Consider the following 20,384-nt stretch of genomic DNA (forward strand, 5'->3'; position numbering starts at 1 on the left):
GGTTTCTTGGGCGTTAGAGAGCCCAACCATTGTCTTAGATGAAAACGACAACTATAGAAATTCCTAATTCACTTCTAGACTTTGATCGCCATAATTGGATGTGCAGATGCAATCAATTCCTTAAGTAATTCAGCCTCCTTAGCCACAGTAGCCATAGTAGGAGATATTGACAATTGCTCACCTCAACATAATTGCCTATGCCAGACTGAAAAATTTAGAGAATAATAAATCCAATCTCCTAGACACAGATAATCATAGATAGGAGATTTAACCAACGGAATCACTATACCTCGACAGTGAATTGCCCTCTCAACTTCAAACCCGTATACCATAGCAAGGGCAAAGAAATTAGAACTCAGGAAAAAGCCGCAATGGCAACAAAAGCAAATAAATATCCAAGCATGCTTTTCCCAATGAAATGAGCTCTTATTTATAAGCTTTCATTGGCAGAAGTTTCCATAAAATTCCACTTTAAAAATTATGAAAGTTTCCCAGAAGAACTCAACACTAGAAACTTTCCATCTCGCTTTTTAAAAATATCACTTAAAGTCATTATAATAATATAAACATTTTTATAATAATGCAACTCAATGAAAAATAACTAAATAAGAACTCAAACAATTATTAAGTCCACAACTGAGACCCCCAAAACACCTTGTTAGCTCATGAGGGTCGCTATGATGAGCTAATTCCATCAACTGCGTAGACCTGCCAAAATCAGGGACATCATAGTCCTCCCTTCCCAAGATTGCTTGTCGTTAAGCAATCCGACACCATACAAAAACCTCCAGTGGGATCCCATAAGAAACAAGTGATGTCCCTATCCTCACTGAGCCAACAGAATGGCAAAATCATCAATAGAACCAATAACATGACCTGCAATATAACACTGAACACTTGTGCCCAAGTGTCACCTATAGTCAGATCCATAGAAGGTCCTAGTATGTCCACACTAACCCAATCATCGGACTTCTGCGCAACATACGAATCCTGCACAAAGCTGATGTAATACAGACTCCCCATAAAATATACTTTACTAGAATCCTGATCATCTCTAGTAACCCCTGTAAAAGATGAAGCCACAGGAGAACTAGGTGCTATATATGGTTCTCTGTTGCTCCCAACAAATGCACTCACCTCCATTGTATCCACAACGCCCACGTACTCATTAGAATTAGAAATATAGAACCACCAACTGTCACTATAGGAAATTGAATTGTATCTACAGATGGTGTAAATTGAGCCCAGCTACACTTAGGTGAGTGATCATCAACCTCAAAATCAATAACATGCATATTATCAACAATAGGAGCATCCACGTCAAAATATGTGGATGTAGGAGCATCACCAACTGTCGTAACAGAAAACTGAACCAAATCAGCAGATGGTGAAAACTCATAATCATCAACATGTGTGCTATCAATAGAACGCACATCATTAACTACATACAGATCGCTAAACTCCTCCATAGATGGCTTAATTGGAGCAGAAGTAACTATCGATAGGATTGTATCATCACATGCTCCTAGTCCCACTATCATCGCATCACCATCAAATGCATAATCTTGGGAATTCATGCCAACAACTGCATCATCCGACTATTTTACAATATCTTGTATCTCAGATTCTCCATCCCTAGGCAGAGAATTACGTCTTCTACGAGTATAATATCTACCTGGAATGAATCTCCTGTCACCATCCATAATGCTGAAACAAAATCTCCAAAACAAAGCACCAATCAAACTGAGCCCAATTCCTGCAAGTTGGCAGAAAACCGCTCTGATACCACTGTAGAAACCCTGTCCAATTACATCCAACTTAAACAACAACTTCTTCCTACTAATTTAGGGATTTGACATTTCATCAAACATTTGGCAGGCTTCCCGGATATTACAGATTATTTAGTTTCAAATACAAGGTAGATAATTCAATCAATGCTCATAAGATGTTAGATGAATGCCAATATTTTGATATATGTTTCTGCCCTATAAATTCTTGCAAATTAACAATGAATGGCAAGGTTACACATTTAATTTCTAAGTTTATCTAATATACCTTTACTCTAACAGTATGCACAACAATGTTTTATTTAATGGCAATAACCTTATTGTATAATGCCAATCCTTTGCACTGCCTCATCACAACAAAATCATCAAACTCCCAGCTGGAAAGAAAACACAGCTCCCATGTGAATGCCCTAGCCGCCTATGATACCAATTCGAGCCAAGGGAATTAACGTATAGGTTTGCAACTGATCACTTACTCCCAAATGCTGATCGCAGACAATTCAAAAACAACGCCAGGCCTCTTAATTAAATCGTAGATCCCCACCAACAATCGCAGGTGTATAATCAGCGTGCTAGGTCTGCAATTTGTAATCCCTCTATCTCAAACACTGCTCCTAGTTAGTCGTCTTAGCCTTAGATTAATGGTGCTCCCTTTCATGTATGGTTTCTTGGGTGTTAGAGAGCCCAGCTACTGTCTTAGATGAAAATGGCAGCCTCAGAAATTCCCAATTCACTTCTAGATTTTGATTGCCATAATCGGATGTGTAGATGCAATCAATTCCTTAAGTAATTCAATCTCCTTAGCCACAATAGCCATAGTAGGAGATATTGACAATTGCTCACCTCAGCACAATTGCCTATGCCAGACTCTGAAATTCAGAGAATAATAAATCCAATCTCCCAAACACAGATAATCACAAATAGGAGATTTAACTGGTGAAATCACTATACCTCGGCAATGAATTGGCCACTCAACTTCAAACCCTTATACCACAGCAAGGGGGAATAAATCAGAACTCGAAAAAAGCCACAAAGGCAACAAAAGCAAATAAATATCCAAGTATGCTTTTCCCAATGAAATGAGCTCTTATTTATAAGCTCTTGTTGGCAAAAGTTTCCATAAAACTCCTCTTCATAAATCATGGAAGTTTCCCAAAAGAATTCAACACTAGAAACTTTCCAACTTGCTTTTTAGAAATATCACTTAAAGTCATTATTATAATAATGCAACTCAATGCAAATAACTAAATAATAACTCAAACAATTATTAAGTCCACAACTGAGACCCCCAAAACACCTTGTCAGCTCACGAGGGCCGCTATGATGAGCTAATTCCATCAACTGCGTAGACCTGCCAAAATTGGGGACATTACACAATACATGATTTTTGGGATCATAGTTATCTTCTTTCTTAGTAATGTTTGTACAGTTTACTTGCTGCTTAGAATTCTCAGGGAAATTAGATTTATATTCTCCAAATTTTTCGCAATTTTCACATTTTATTTAGGATAGATCTTTGTTAGGTTTGTCATTCTTTTGATTACCCTTTTTCTTCTTGAAGTGCTTCTTCTTACCTTTATAGGAATTTGTGTTGAGGACATGAAGTTCTTCATCTTCAGTTTTCAACTTTCCCCCTTTCTTAAGCTTTCTAGATTCTTCCTAAAGACAATCTCCCTTAAGTCTATTGAAGTTAGGAAGATTGTCTATAGCACTTACTCCTTGTGCAAATGTTTCCCATGAATCGGGTAATCCATCTATAGCCATCAGTGTTAGTTCCTTGTCATCAATTATGGTTCTTATACTTGCAAGTTCATCTCTTAGACTGACAACTCTTAGGAAGTAAGAATTCATCGATTTTCCCTTCTTTATTTGTATATGATTTAGTTGCCTTTTTAGTGCGAGGACTCTAGTTGTATTGTTGACCTCATATGTATTTAATAATCCATTCATCGTATGAAATGCTATTTGATGTTTCGTTAGCATGGGTACTATTTCATTTTTCACTCCATTGATTGTGTATGCCATTGAAAATAGAAGAATGATGCTAGATATATATAAAGTCTGATTATTTAATTTGCAGAGCCTAGGTTCGACTACTAGAGCTCTGATACCATGTAAAATTTCTCACAAATTTTATGTGATCACACTTTGATAATAACTTCTATATTGCGTAACATCCGGTTTTCCTAGGTCTAAATTAACATCTAACATACTCAAAGAATACAATTATTACTTCATTTCATAGGAAGATAGTTATATCATTCATGTTTATGTAAATAAGATTTACCATTAAAATCAGTTAGACAAAATTTCTTAATTTAAAAACTTGAAATACCATCAAATGAAATTACTACAAAAATTGAAAACTATATACCTCGGAAAATTGAGATCGAAATCAAACTAGGGATCCTTCTGCAACCACCCGGGTTAGTCCACAAATACCTCTATAACAATACCACAAAATGACTCCTATCCAATATTGTTAACCAAAATCAAATGACGATTATCATTAAATACCATTATATAAAATTAGGGCATCACTTATCACTATAATCATTAGGGCATCAATTACCATTGGAATCTTTTAGGGCTTCCGATATCACTGATTCAAATAGGGCTTCTGATACCATGGATTCAATTAGTGCTTCCAATACCATGGATTCAATTAGGGCTTCTGATACCACAGATTCAATTAGGGCTTCCAATACTCATCACTCAATCAATTAGGGTTTCAGGTTCCTTTCCTTCTAATTACTTAACTATGACAGTAACTCAAAATTATAAATTATACTTATGTTCGATATTCATAAAAAAGAAAAACAATCCGTAAATCTATCTCTTGAATCTAGGTGTAAAATAACAGTAACAATGAAATAACTCAATTTAATCTTACCTCATAAATAAAAGTGATAATACCTGTTTCCGTTAAACAATTGAATGCATAACTTATCTTTTCTGACATCTTGGGGAGAGGTGAAACATTACCAGGAGCTTAACCACCCAAACTCGGACCAAATCTTATCCCCACACGATCTTTAACGAGAAAGGCTCTCCCTACCTAGAATAGAATGGGGATTTTTTGCCAACCACTAAGCTTCCTGGTATTTTAACATGCAACTTGACAGCAAGAGATCACAATTTTAAGCATGAGTTATTAATTAATTCATATTATAAAATGATAAACATTATTCTGTCATAATTGGCACTGATTCATATTATTATGGATTCCTCTCGTTCACCTCATCACTCTTTTTCTTGGCTACACAGCCGGGTGAATCCCAAGTGTTATGAACTCTCAGAACAACCGGTTTTGTCAACTATACATGCATCCAGCATTTCGCAATATGTGATTACATAATTATGTTCTTTAAAGATTGAATGTTAAATTATTTAATTTAATCTTAACTGGATTTCTTTTCCGCATTCTTGCAGATTAACTCCACCTCTTCACCAATTCAAGGCATCATTGCCTGGTGAATTCCTTGGTATACTGATTTTCAAAATATTATTTCTACCATTATGAGATATAAAAGGATCTATTTGAATCTACACTAAGATGAATAAATTTTCATGGAAAAGTTTACATCAATATTATATGTTGCAGAATGATTCTATTTATTATCCTTTGAATACGTAAGAATCAGCATACATCATGCTAAGGACTCGGTATCACAGTATCAGACTATTGATGTTATACTTAAAAGAAATAATAATAGGGAAATCCGGCGATGCAAATAAATAAATATATAAGCATTCAGATCTGTATGCATCAGACTAGCATGAAAAGAGATTACAAGAACTCAGGTTACAGTATTGTCTTACGTGACTCCTCTAATTAAAGTCTTGAAGGCTCGCGCTTGGATGATTGTCTCCAATCTCTGTGACCCACGACAAAGTATAAGAAGGAATGAATCAGCAGTAACTTTTCGATTACTCAGCTTTTGTTGATTGACAGATATCGGCAAAAATAAGTTCGATGATAGAATGAAAGGTGAGAGAGAGTGCGTGATACGAACATGAGAGTCTAAGAAATAGAAAAGATCCTGACTCTACGGCTTCCTTCTGTTACAAGAATCCATTCAAAAGTCATTCAAAAACGATTCAAAAGAACGAAAAGGGGAGAAAGAAAGAAAACATGAAGTTTAAAAGTTATTATTATTATTATATTTTCTTATTTACTCCATGTGTACATATTGATAAGATGACATCATTGGATTATTATTTATAATGTATTGGTGTCATTTTTTTAAAATTTACATATGTTTGTATTTGAGAAATTAAAATAATAATTAAATAATAATAATATTGAATAATTCTTTTAAAGGTAAGAGTTTATGTTTATTTTACATTATTTATTATAATGTTCCTTTTATAGCTCATGCGGTTCCACAGATGTATCTTGTTTCAAATCGCTAGGTCCTCTACCTATTTGCCCAGTGTGTAATGTCCCCATTTCCAAGATCAATTTTTATAATAATCACAATAAAGTCAATATAAGATAAATAAATCAATAAATATAATTTATAATTATGATTGCATTTGATAAAGTGAAATAAACAAATATTATATATATATATATATATATATCATTTATTGTTATCGTATATCAAATGGATATAATATTATATTATATCAATTGATAAAACATTTTAATTAAAATATTAATAATAATAATAATAATAGTAATGAAATATGTTAATTATATATTTTCTAAATAAATAGAGTAAGTGAAATAACTATAGACCTTATAATAAATATAAAAAATAGTAATATATTATTAACAAGTTATATGTTATCAATATAATACATTAATGATATATGGTTGAGAATAAATAATTCTATTCTATTAAAGACATAAGTAATCCTAGTTGGGTGAGTAAAGAGATGTGCCTCTTAGGAGTATAAATGACAATATAAATATAAGGTGAAAACCTTGAACAAAGGCATTGGGGGGAGTAGATCGAACATGGAAAAACCATAGAACAAATAGATGTGAAAGGGAAATGTCAGATGAAAGGAAAAGTTAGGAAAATAAGAATCTCACAAGAAATTCTGCCACGAATAGACCATTAAAGAATGGAGACAAAAAAAATTATTATTATTGAACTTTCCAATGAGAAGACGAGTTATATCAACAACAGCGGAAACCATGTGGACATTGGGTGGTAGAAATTATATTGTCTAACAAGATAATAACGAAGAGATATTAGGAAAATTATGCTATGTCAAATTCAGATAAACTTATTCGCTGCATATTTACTTCTTGTACAAACAAACATCTGCAAAAAGAAGGTGGATTAATATGAGAGGAGGAGCTGAGTTGATCAATAAGAGAGTATGGAGAGTAGTAGTATTTAGAAAGAAAAGCCACATCATATTCGAAACATTCCAATCAGAGAGTATGGAGAGTAGTAGTATTTAGATAGAAAAGCTACATCATATTCGAGACATTCCAAGCATGAAGAAGAGCAGACATTTCAGGGGCGATACCAAATCAGCGAGCCACATCAAATATGGAAAGGGAGAAGTAAGGGATCGATCTTAGTTATATGTAAAATCATACTATAATCACATACAGTTGAGACAGGTAACAACGAATGGGATAAAGTATATTCTGCGAGCAAAGACAGAGACAATAAAAGAATCATCAAACCTTATTAATATTTCGATTATATCCACTCATAATAGTCGGCAAGATGAATGGCTATTGAAAAGCAAAGATGACATCAAGGAATACGATTGGTGGTAAGAAACAAATATAAATTATTCACAATAGCTGATCATATATCACACAGATTAGTATCATGTCACAACTAGACAACGATAAGGAGAAAACATATGATCTTATAACTATTGCAGAAGTTGGAAATATGCATCGGGGAATACAAAATTAAAAGGCATAAGTGGACAAACAGGGAGCCCACATAATATCCCGTTCATAGAAAGGAAAATTGAGAAAGTTGATAATTAAGAGTCATGAAATATCAAAGTGGTCAAACAACTTTAAAAAAAAAAAGGTTCAATAATATAATAATAATTTAAAGAATTGAATTCATTATAAAGAGTTTAAAAGAAACAACTCCAATGGATTGTTCTAATTTCCCAAGACAACTAACCTAGGGACATTACAGTGGTATCAGAGCATGATCTTACCAACCCGTGGAAAAATAGTGAACGAAAATCTATGATGGAGAAAATGATAAACCAAATAATTACAAGAACAAGATATGACGAGAGATGTAAAGATGTAAGATAGCTATGGAAAAGCATAATCAGATTATTTCAATTTAATGATTATTACAAAAACATATATTACATTTGCAAAATATAAGGGAAAGAGTGGCAATTGGGAGAATTGCTAATGACACCCTATTGTTAGCACCTTCCTAATAGTGCAATTAGGGAGAATAGCTAGGGCACCCTATTATAGTGGTATGTTAGGGAGAACTGTGGTAAGGGCACCCTATTTCTCTATAATTAAGGGAGAACCACTAGAGCACCCTATTGCAGAATTAGTTGAGGGAGAACCGCTGAGGGCACCCTATCACAGTGATAGTAAAAGGAGAATTGCTAGCAGGGCACCCTACTACACTGTGATTAAGGGAGAACTGCTAAGGCACCCCACTACAGAGAAAATATTATAGAGGCCTTAGGGAGAGATAAAGTCTCTCTCAAGGATTATAGAGATGGGTAATCCTAAAGGGATACCCATAGAGGCCTTAGGACGAGATAAAGTCTTTCCTAAGGATTAAATAGAGAGGGATAATTCTAAAAGAATATTCCTAGTGACCTTGAATGAGATAAAGTCTCTCCTAGGGATCATTGAGATGAGTACTTCCCAAAAGGATACTCATAGAGGCCTAGGGTGAGATAAAGTCTCCTCTAAGGTTTACAAGTGCATGACAAAGAGGGTATCCTTAAGGATTTGGAAGAGATAAAGTCTCTACCAATACTTATGAGGATTACTAATCAAGACTTGTCGTGGGTCAAAGAAACGCAAAGGAAGGATCAGGGAGCACACAGTATATAAAGATAAGTTCCTCTCTTAAATTGATCTTAGTACTTTAAAATCTAATCTTATGATGCCTTGCCTAATTTTTTTCTGACAATGCTTCCACCCGTTCGACATACTTTCTGCAAGGAATTTCTCCGTAGTTAAATTATACATTATTTAATCATAAATAATCATAACAATTAACCTTCATCTCAATTCCATGAATTCGTGATTAACGATCAACTAACATGTCATCTTCACTTGAAATCATAACGACTAACTATCTTACCATTTCGCCAGGTTATAACAAATTAAACTGCCAACTAACTTCATGCGAACCTCAACGGCTATATTTCAAGTTAGGCAAAAAATTGAGATGTAACATATTGTTTGCTGAAGATGATCTTCCTTCTATTTGAACTTGGAGAAGAGATGTCAATATCGATTGTTATTCTGACATGTTTTTTTTTTTAACAAGTATTCGAGTTTAGGTAGAATTGCTTAAAGGAGCAGACTTATTCTTCTTGTGTGTCCTTTAACTACAACCACACTTTGTATAAATATCTTAACTAAAGGGCATGTCCCTTGAAGGGACATGATCCTATCTAGATCGGCCCATGTAATGGGCACCTCTGGATGTCCCAAAAAAACTAAGCCAAATTGCTGAAAGGAATTATGTCAAACAGTTTGCATTCAACTTCTTAAAACCCCTTATAACTCTGGAAATCAAACGTTTATTTGTTTGTTGTGTTTCGTGCATGGAATTGGTATCATACAACATAAACAAGAAATAAACTACAATAATATGCAAAGTGGAAATGAACTGCTACTAATAAAATGTTATTTTCAGAATTCATAAAACCAAATACATGGCAGATTTATCAACTCACTAATTACTTCAGCAATATTGTCATAATACTCCAGCCCATGCTTACGAACTTGCTGCTACAATACTTTGTCCTCCAATTAGTCCACTACCTTCATAATACCATTCCCTCCAAGCGGCATAAGCGTTGGACAAGTAGTGAAGAAGATATGAGCAAAATATCAAATCTGCCTGTAGCCGGAAATGCAACTAAACTGCCTGATAATGAAGCCAATAAGAAAGAATTCCAAAGGCCAAACCCCAAGAGACTGACGTCTAGAATGTTACAAGAGAGGATAGACGTCTTCAAATGCCAAGAACAGAGCTGCAACTCACACACCAATTTCTTCTCATATTCAACCTGTCTAATGAAGCCACAAATGCTTCCTTTTATTCTATTCCCACGGGTCCGCTCAACTCATATGGGCAATGTGGGATAAAAGATGTGTAATATAAAACATATATTAAAATACCCCTTATGTCTCCCTTGGGTACACATCACCATAAAATAAATATTAAAGTAACACTTTAATATTTTACAATTAAATTAGACGTTACTTTAATAAAACTTCAAGCATTAAAATGTATTAGCAATCGGACTCCGAATAATGCGAGTGATAGCTCATCGGAAAGCTCTCACCGAGGAGTATCGAATCCAATCACCAAAATTGACCTGCACTGTGTCCTGCCGACCTACTAAAAATAGTAAGTATGCCTGAAACTGAGTAAATCAACTTCATTTTGGCCCAAACTGGAAATGACTAGGCCAAAACACTCCAAGATCCCATTAAACCCTTTCGTTAGCCCTCGGGACCATGTAGAACAAGGCTAATGCACACACACTTGGTCAACTGCTAAAATGGGGACATTACAGCCCAATCACTGCATTCTCATAATCAACACGCAAGGAGATGTTGTTTTAGCAAACAAGTATAACTAAAATTAGTTAAGCTAAATGCTAACACACAATCATCTAGGAAATCGTCGATCATGCCTAGTCAAGGAGCAATGTATTTATAAACCATCATAAGGTATTATATGAAAGATAAGGTCTGTGTGATCTGCATAGTCAGATTTGTATGATGGTCAAAGTTATAGTTTTAACACTTTCCCAAGAACTTGAGCACGTTTCACTTCACTTCACCTTTCACCTTTTCGTGCAAGTGCATCATTTCATTTTATATCTGTCATTACATGCCATGTCACATTGCATCTCATTCTTCACATGTGATTACATGTAATCTCACCCTCCATCTGCACGTACATGTAATCTCATTCTTCATTCCCACTTACATGTATTTCCATCTTCCAAACCCAATCGCATGTCACATTTACATGTAAATCACTTTACATGTAATTGCATCTTGAGAACCCATTTTTGACTGAAGGTCACTCTTAAAAGTAAAAAAATCATCATTTGCACGCATTCCTTTGTGCCTAACATTCACTCCTCAAACCTTTATATAAGGATTCATCCTTTGCACATGCTTCCATCTTCCGAAGTTGCATTTCAACCTTGCATATGCATGCCATCTCCTTTCAAGATCATTACACTAGATCTTCAGCATATTTATTCCATACTCCAAATCTTTGTTGCTGATCAAGAATTAATGTTTTTTACGGAGTCAATGCCCTCTGATGATGTGTTCACATTTTGGGATTTTCATGTTGCAGTACAAGAAATGCCCTCTCCCCCAAAACCCAAAGGAAAGATGAAGTACCAATTCGACATGGAGTTAGCTCATGCGACTACATCTCAAGTTTTGTCACCTCTTGATAATGTTTTTGACACAGAGATCGAGCACGTTGAAATGGCTGATTTCTTACAAAGGGTTGAACAACTCTCTAAGGCCTCCAAGGCTTAGTACCCATCTCAATTCCAACACCCTAAACAACTCTCTCAATTATGCCCTCCAGCCACTGAAGCCACTGCCTTTCTACACTTGCAGCCACAACCCGACGGACCTCTTCTTTCAATTCCCCCACCATCAATGTGAGCACAACAAACAATGATGCCACATCCAAATTTGATCTCCTCTTCCAGAATGGCTCCGGATATATTGTCCCTAGCATCTGTTGAACTCCCTTCAGAAACGCCCAGTTGTCAAAAACAAAAATATGTTTAAGAACCGATGTGGAACTCTGACCTTCGTAGGTTTGTATTTGAGAATCTGAGCCGAGAGTGAAGTTCGCCTCCATTTTTGTCTCAATGAAAAACAAATGAACTTGACCTACCTTCAACCTGAATATATTTTCTTCGAAACTCTCTGGAACGAAGTACCAAAGCAAATCAACACTCCATTTGACACGCGCGAGGGATACATTAGTAGCTTGCAAATCTCTGCTTACCGTGGAATGATTTATGTCATTAGAAGTTGGACTCATGACGCGTTTCCCTTAAAAACTCTAGTTTTAATTATCATGAGTGTATTATTGTGTCTAATGGTTGAACAATAGCGCTCTCTTTATTCAAATCCAAGGTGACAAAAGTCCTCAAAGATTTCATATTGTGGACCCAATGTTGAATTGGCACCTAAATTGGCTAGCAAATCCACCACTGTGTTCACTTCTTGAAATGAATGTGAAACCTTAAAATCGTCGAAATCCAGAAACAATTGTTGATTTGCTGTATACTTTGATCCAAGTGCCATGCCTCCATCTTTCCTCTCTTAATGCCATTTATGATGATCTCCGAGTCACCTCCCAAATGTATTCATTTACAACCATTTTTTGCTCCTAAGCCCAAAGTGTCCCTGGTTGCAGAACATTTTGCAGTATTATTTGTTCCATCTTGCAAGCGTTTGCAAGCAAATGCAAGTATGTTGCCCTTATGGTCTCTTGCCACGCACCCACACCCTGAAACACCTGGGTTTCCTCTGGCCGCCCCGTCAAAGTTAATTTTAATCCAACCATCCCTTGGAGGTGTCCATAACGCCTCTGCCCTTTTCAAAGTTGGATTAACCCCAACAAACCCATGAACTGGCTGCAAAACAAATCTATTCTAACCAAAAGGAAAATTATACATTTTGGAAGATGACTCTTTCCTCTAGAACGTCATATGTTTTTTTTTTTTTTTTTGATTAGATTTACTTTTATTTATTTTCTCAAAATCAACATCTTCTCTAGTGTTAAAATACGTATTTGTATTTTTTAAAATTACAATATACTACATCTAAGTAAAAAATTATAAACTCTATATGAGAATATTGTTAACTTTGAGCTCTATAAAATGATATTTATATGCTATTAAAAAAATATCATTAAAAAGAGTAAGAGTTATTGAAATGTCAGTTTTCTGAAATAATTTTATTTCTTTAGTAATTGGACACAAACTAGCATAAAACATGCATTTAATAGAGATTTCCAACTGGAAAAGTGTGAGAACATATATAACTTATATACAATGAATTTATCTACATCATATGTTTGAACAAAATTGATTTTTAGATAGAAATACTCAAATTCAATCATTCTAATAAGTCAACGAGAAAGGTGACACAAATTTGTACTTTTATCCTTTGGTGTACCTGTTTCGTTTTCCTGTGTGCTCTTCCTAGGACATTTGTTGTTTCCCTTGGCGAGTGTGTTGCACTTGGTGAGTGTGTTACACTTGACAAGAGTGTTGCAATGTTTTGTGTCCTTCGGTTTTTCAGTTGAAGAATTGCCTTGCGTGGTAAACTGATGATCAAAACAAATAACTTCAATTGATATAGAGTCATTAGTTTGTATTCATTTGATGGGATTAAAGGTGAGATATTGATTTGAAAACCTTTAGTATCTACCATAAAAGCTTGCACTAGGTGGGTGGAGTCAATAATGAGATTGCACCTAGTAGAGTCTAGGTCCATCAATACTTCCAGACATTCACAAGTGGGTAGGAATAAAAGTGGTAAGAGTTAGACATTAAGTTAAAGTCCAAAGTTGAAAAGAAAAATAGATTTTCACTGTGAAAACCGAATCATTAGAATCAGGTTGACAAGGCTTGAATGAACTAGCGGAAGTCCCCTTGATGATCCGGCAATTCAGATCATTTCCACTGAGCGAGTGTCACAATAGAAGAAACCTTGAAGTCACCTTGTGATCTTAATTTGCAGGCTTAGCATAAGAAGTGTCCTTATATCAAGAGAGGATTGAGTGTTTGGTGTTTTTCCTCAAAACATTAAGTATTTGACTCTGCATGTTGTAGTGGAACAAAATTCATATCAATAGGTATGGACACAGTTAAACAATTCATCTCTTATATGAGTAGGTGTTAGTTTATCATATTGTTATTGTAGTTATATGTCTAGTTCTGTTCTCTGTATCAATGTTATCTCTGTATCAGATGATGAAAAGTGTACAGAATGTATGGTTGCAGACAACTCTAATTTTGTCTGTAGCTCTTCATGTATATTCAGACTTTGTATGTAAGTTGTAATACATTTGATAGAATGGCCAAGAACATCAAGATAGTCTAATTGGAGTGTTCAATGCCATCCCACTTCTGGCCTTTTGGAGAGAAATCTCACATAGTCACTTATGCCTATGTTGTTAAAACTTATCCTAAAACCTCTCATTGCAAAAGGTGATGTGGTGTCCATCTATAAAAATTATTTTATACATGAAATAAATTATCTTAAAACAGTAAATTAGAGTTATTCATGGATAACAATCTTTTGTTATTATCTTTGTTCAAGGGGAGTTGAATTCCTAACAAATTCAGATAGGCTATAATGTGGTAAGAACATATAACAAAGCTAAGACACACCTGTGTAAAGGAAAGCTGAGATACCAATTTTAATGCTGCAATTGACATTAAAATTGCCCATGATTCCTTTTGAAATGAGAATAAGTGCAGTTAAGACTGGAGTCATGGTATGGGGATGTTGAGGTTTTTTCTTTCCTATTTCTAGGTGCATAATTGTGTAGCCATGTTGAATCTCACAAAGGTATTTTCTGTTCTTCTCATCATTCTATATTTATTTTCATTTGTCACTCTTTCCTTTATCAGCTAAGGTAGAGATATTCATTAACAAAATTGTTTCAGAATGCCTTTACTGGGTCTGAGAAGCATTTTTTTAATATAATTCAAATTCTCTCGCTTTGGTTGTTTATTTTAAATTAGAGAAAAACTTGATTCCACACACTGTTTCCTAGAAAAAATGACTTAGGATTATGAGGTGTGCAAACTAGGGATGTTCGAATTATGCATTATGAAGAAATGGCGAGAAATAGTGTTGCTAGTAATTAGTTTTCTCTATGATTGTACAGCCATGCAACCCAGCGGTTGGAGGCCCTGCAAAATCACAGTTGGTACATGAAGTAGATGCACTTGGTGGAGAAATCGGGAGAATGGCAGATAGGTACTAGCTCTGGTCACTTCAATGTCAGTTCTTATATTTGTTTTTAAGTTGAGAACATTGGGTGGGCTGAGCTTTATTGCAAAAAGGGTTTGACAAAATGTGCAGCATAAACACCTCCCCTTACAGTGAATTGATCAGCCCAATTGGATGCCTTTGTAATGTCCACTTTTTTGGTGCAGGCTTTTGGAGAACAAACAATTCAATTAATAAAGTATCTAAATTATTGTTTTTCTTGTAAACTTGTATTTAATTAATTTTGTTATAAAGCTGAATATTTTATTTCTTTAGTGTGACCTTACTTGGGGCCAAAAGGTTAAATAATATTAAGTTATTTATAAGTGTAAGAATTTGGCTAAGGCAATAATTCAACGCCAAGATCAAGAAGCTCAGTAGATAGCACAAGAGAGACAAATGAGAATCAAATGAGAATGGATATCAGATGATTGGATGAATACATCATAGAAGAGCCTTGTATATAATGGCAATCAAGATGACTAGGAGTCATGCAAAGAGATAAGCATACCAACTAAGCACATGTCCACCAAGAGTGGATTATCCTCCGTTGTGCATGAATGTTCGTGCAACAATGAGAGGATAAGAATGCAAAAGTGTATCTTATAAAGAGACATAGTAGACGACATGTGCTCAATTGGAGTGCAAACTATTATATTGTCTACATGACAACTCATATGAATATGTAAACTCCTAGGTGTCTACATAACAACTAATATGAATATGCATAATCCTAAGTAAACCTAAGTAAAGTGTAAATAGTAAATACTTATTTACACCAACACCCCCCCCTAAGTGCAACTTAGGGAAATGTACTTAAGTTCATAAAAGCTAGATAATAATGCAAGATGGGTCCCAGCTACTAGGCCATCTTAGGTACCCATGTACAATATGCAAGTGCAAATGATATGCAATGCAATCTCTCATAAAGCGGAGAAAGAGGGAAAACCACAGGGGAGAAACCCCCTCCGAAAAGAAAGATAAGTACAATAAAAGAAACTGAGAGAGAAGAAGACCTTATGTTAGGAAAAGATCCCTCCTGTAAGAAAGAAGGGAGAAGTCAAGTGACTCCCCTTACTGAAATATCACGCACCCCCAAGAGATCTCGCAAATGGATATATTTGACCTTAGTGAAAGGTTTGGTGAAGATATCTGCAACCTGCTTTGCTGTAGGACAATACCTCAACTCAATGACCTGCTCATGTATCGGCTCTCTAATATAGTGCATATGAACCTCAATGTGTTTGGTTTGCTGATGCTGAATTGGATGTTTTGAGATCTCAATAGCACTCTGATTGTCATAATGAATAACTGTAGATTGTGGAAATTTGAACCCAAACTCCTTCAGGATATTTTGTAGCCATATAGCCTTTGTAGCTGCAGTAACAATCCCCCGATACTCAGCCTCAGTCGAAGAAAGTGCAATAGTATTTTGCTTCTTACTCTGCTGTAGGACAATACCTCAACTCAATGACCTGCTCATGTATCAGCTCTCTGATATAGTGCATATGAACCTCAATGTGTTTGGTTTGCTGATGCTGAATTGGATGTTTTGAGATCTCAATAGCACTCTGATTATCACAATGAATGACTGTAGATTGTGGAAATTTGAACCCAAACTCCTTCAGGATTTTTCGTAGCCATATAGCCTTTGTAGCTGTAGTAACAATCCCTTGATACTTTGCCTCAGTCGAAGAAAGTACAATAGTATTTTGCCGGAACCATGATGAAACATGTAACCTGAAGTAGACTTGCGGGAATTGAGATCTCCTGCATAATCTGAGTTTGTGTATCCAACCAACTGAAGTCTAGTACTTGCTGCATAGTGTATCCCATGTGTATGTGTAACCTGTATGTAGTGCAAGATGCGTTTGACAACCTTCCAATGAAGCTCATGTGGCTCTTGCATGAAGCGAAAAACCATGGCAACTGCAAAAGCTATGTCAGGGCATGCGTATGTCAAGTAAATGAGACTCCCAACCAACTGTTTGTACAATGTAGCATCAACAAGTGGAGTGGAACACTTGGCCTCTAACTTAACACGTGAAAGAAAGGGAGTAGGTGCAGGCTTACAATCGCTCATGCGAAAGCGAGAAAGTAAATCAAGAGCATACTTGGGTTGAGAAAGTGTGATCCCAATTGAAGACTGTGTGATCTCAATACCAAGGAAATAATGAAGTAAACCTATTTTGACATAACAAATCTATCCTGCAAAGAAGTCTTGACATTGACAATGATGGATGAAGTACTTCTTGTAATGACCAAGTCATCTACATAAAGCACGAGTATCAAGTGTGACTCATCCCTTTGAAGAATGTAGACATTCAAATCTGAATGACACTTGGTGAATCCTGCTGAGAGTAGGAAGGAATCCATCTTGGCATACCAAGCCCTAGGAGTTTGCTTGAGGCCATAGATAAACTTCCTCAAGCTGCAAACCATAGTAGAATCTTGTATGAATCCTTGAGGTTACTCCATATAGATCTCTTCAAGAAGATCCCCATTGAGGAAAGCACTCTTCACATCCATCTGATGTACAACCCAACCATGAGCTGCAGCAATAGCTAGTGTCAAATGAATGGAGTTCATCTTAGCTATTGGTGCAAAGGTCTTAGTATAGTCAATACTAGGAACCTGTGAGAAACCTTTGGCAACAAGTCTAGCCTTATACTTATCCATGCTTCCATCCGTTGCAAATTTGGTCTGATAGATTCACTTACACCTAACTGACTTTCATCCCTTAGGAAGAGGAACTAAGTCTCAAGTGTTGTTTTTCATTAAAAAGTTATATTCTTCCTCCATGGCCTTGTCCCATTCAGGAACCCTTGATGCTTCCTTAAACGACTATGGATTAGAAGCAATGGCAATATATGCATGTCGAAATGATTTGTGCTGTGTCCTTGTCCTCCTAGTATCTGAAGGATTCCCCACCAATGAACCTGCTGAATCAAGTGTTTGTTGTGCCCAACAAGGTCTAGTGGAAGAAGAAGGAATATCCTCAACTTTTTGTGGACCTTGCAAAGGTGGTGTCTTGCGAGTCAAAGTTGAAGGAATATCATCTTCCAAGTCACTATCATCACTATCATCACTTTCCATGAAGGAGGAAGGAGGAGTTGAAGGAGTCCAAACACTCCTCTTAAAGAAAATTTCATGTGTCTCTGGATCCATGAGTTTGTATGCCTTAAGGTGGTTAGGATATCCAACAAATATACAAGGTTTACTTTGAGGTTCCAATGCTTTTCGTTTTTGTGGAGGTATCCTTGCCCATGCTGGACAACCAAAAACTTTGAAGTGTTTTACACTTAGTTTTCTTCCACACCAAGCCTCAAAGGGTGTAATTCTATCCAATGCCTTATGAATATGCATTATCCTAAGTAAACTTAAGTAAAGTGTAAATAGTAAATACTTATTTACACCAACAATAAGGAGCTAAAAGGATTATTATTTATAAAGTGATTTTACAATATATTTTCTAAAAGTTCTGCAAATGTACACAAAGAGGCTAAGGAGATCCATTTCATTCAGTCCGAATATTTTTATCGAACCTTGTTTTCTCTGTGAGCTTGGACATTGTTAAATCTCTTCTACCTTAGATGAGGCTTTAAGGTAATACTAGGTTAAATTGTAAAAGATTCCTCTAAAAGATGTGAGTTAGGTCTTTTCCAGAGAATTGCTGAGTTTTGTTTGAAAATCTTGAATTTGACCAGCGAGATGAAATCTTATTTTTATTTTTATTTTCTATTTTCTGTTTTTTGATAGTTTTGATTGTTTTGACATGTTTTTTGTGATCGAGTGATATACTAAATGCCAATTTTACTAATTAAACAATGCTGGAAATAATTCATGGAAACCAATATGGTGCTCAATCTGAAATTAACACTGAAAATGGTACAATTGCTAGTTTAGTTTATTTTCTCAGAATAGTACATAGCTGTACCGGGTATTAGAAGAGCTAAAAGATATAATGCTGAGTATCCAATGCTTCTAACACCCCTGTGATCTGATTCTGATCAATTCCAGACTTCAAAATTTCGGAAAACTGCGATAGACCTTATCCTAGGTGAAATCAGCAGGCGATGGTGGCTGTATGTAACATTTGGTTTTTCTACAATCTAATTCCATCATTAAACTAACTGAATTTGAGTATCTTCTTCACATGAAAAAGAAAAGAAAACGGCTTAAAACTGAGTATATAATCTATAATACTTTCCTAATAAAACAAGTTTATCATTATCTATAAATTTGACAAATTCAGCTGAAACTAAATCTAAACTAATTTCTGAAATGAAAATACTTTTACTTGCTTATGAATAACTAACTAACTTTTTAAGATAACATTCATCTTTTCCGTAAAATAAAAAAAAACTTTCAGCAGGAAAGGAAAATACTAACTAAAAGATAAAAAGTACATATAGATTTGAATTAGAGTCTTTCCAAATTGGTTGTCCAAGCTCTGACTTTGGTGAGAGGAGAAGCATTATTATAGGCTTAACCTCCCAACCACGGACCTTTTTACTAATCCCCACAAGTTCTAAATTAATAGAATGGCCCTCCCTACCCCGAGGTCGGGCATGGGATGTTCATTGATTCAGCCATCGGAGTATTCGGGTGGGTTTAGGTCCCAACAGCTATTTGAAAGAATAACTGAAGCATTAGGATGACAACGCGATCAATTTGTTGTGGCAAGTTTGCCTAATTACCACCCTGGCCAAGGATTTCAATGTATGGGATTATATCCCAATCTCCACTACTCAGCTTGACAACAAATTTCGAAATTGCATGAGCTAACTGTATTTGTTTTATATGTAAGTATTGGTTATTGATTATCTTTCTTGTTTTTCTTTTGTTTTGATAGGTTCATTCTACATCTCCTCACCATTAACAGGTTGTTAGACCGGTGTATCTTTGGTGCCTGAACCCTCACTTTTTACTATCATAAAATGTACCTATTCATATGATTATGGCTTAAAGTTCTATGATTATCCTTGGTACACAGATCTGAACATTGTTCTATATTGTTAAACTTATTAATCTGAGGAAAGACACTTCATGTAAATCTGTTGAGCTTATCATATACAGCATTATAATAGAAGATCTTATATTCAAAGAATTTCCACTTGATGGCATTCGGTTATTCTTGAGAGAGGGAAATGTAAATATTGTATTCACAATCGGCTAGCTTCTATTTTCACTATACTGTTTTGTGAAATGATCAAGAATATACTATTTAAGCTTTTATTATCACTATATGGTTCTGTGAAATGATCAAGAATAGAGATTTTAGACTAATACAAGCATTTTGAGTACAGTATAGACAGCAAAGCTATTCTGGTGTGAAGATTTTCGAGTTATGTATAGAGCCGACTATGAAAACCAATAACTAC

General features: G+C 35.4%; 1 protein-coding gene across 1 annotated transcript in view; it reads left to right on the forward strand.

Annotated features, from left to right (window-relative positions):
* LOC149555729 (glucose-inhibited division family A protein) overlaps positions 1-20,384 on the forward strand; it is a 329,684-nt gene that overhangs the window by 59,987 nt on the left and 249,313 nt on the right. The window contains exon 3 of the mRNA XM_089829868.1: positions 14,897-14,988. Within this exon, the coding sequence (XP_089685994.1) occupies positions 14,897-14,988 (92 nt within the window). The remainder of the gene's footprint in view (positions 1-14,896; positions 14,989-20,384) is intronic.

The sequence above is a fragment of the Cupressus sempervirens genome, chromosome 5 (genome assembly GCF_028749045.1).
Source record: "Cupressus sempervirens isolate cs-2001-9-10 chromosome 5, ASM2874904v1, whole genome shotgun sequence".
Classification (NCBI taxonomy): domain Eukaryota; kingdom Viridiplantae; phylum Streptophyta; class Pinopsida; order Cupressales; family Cupressaceae; genus Cupressus; species Cupressus sempervirens.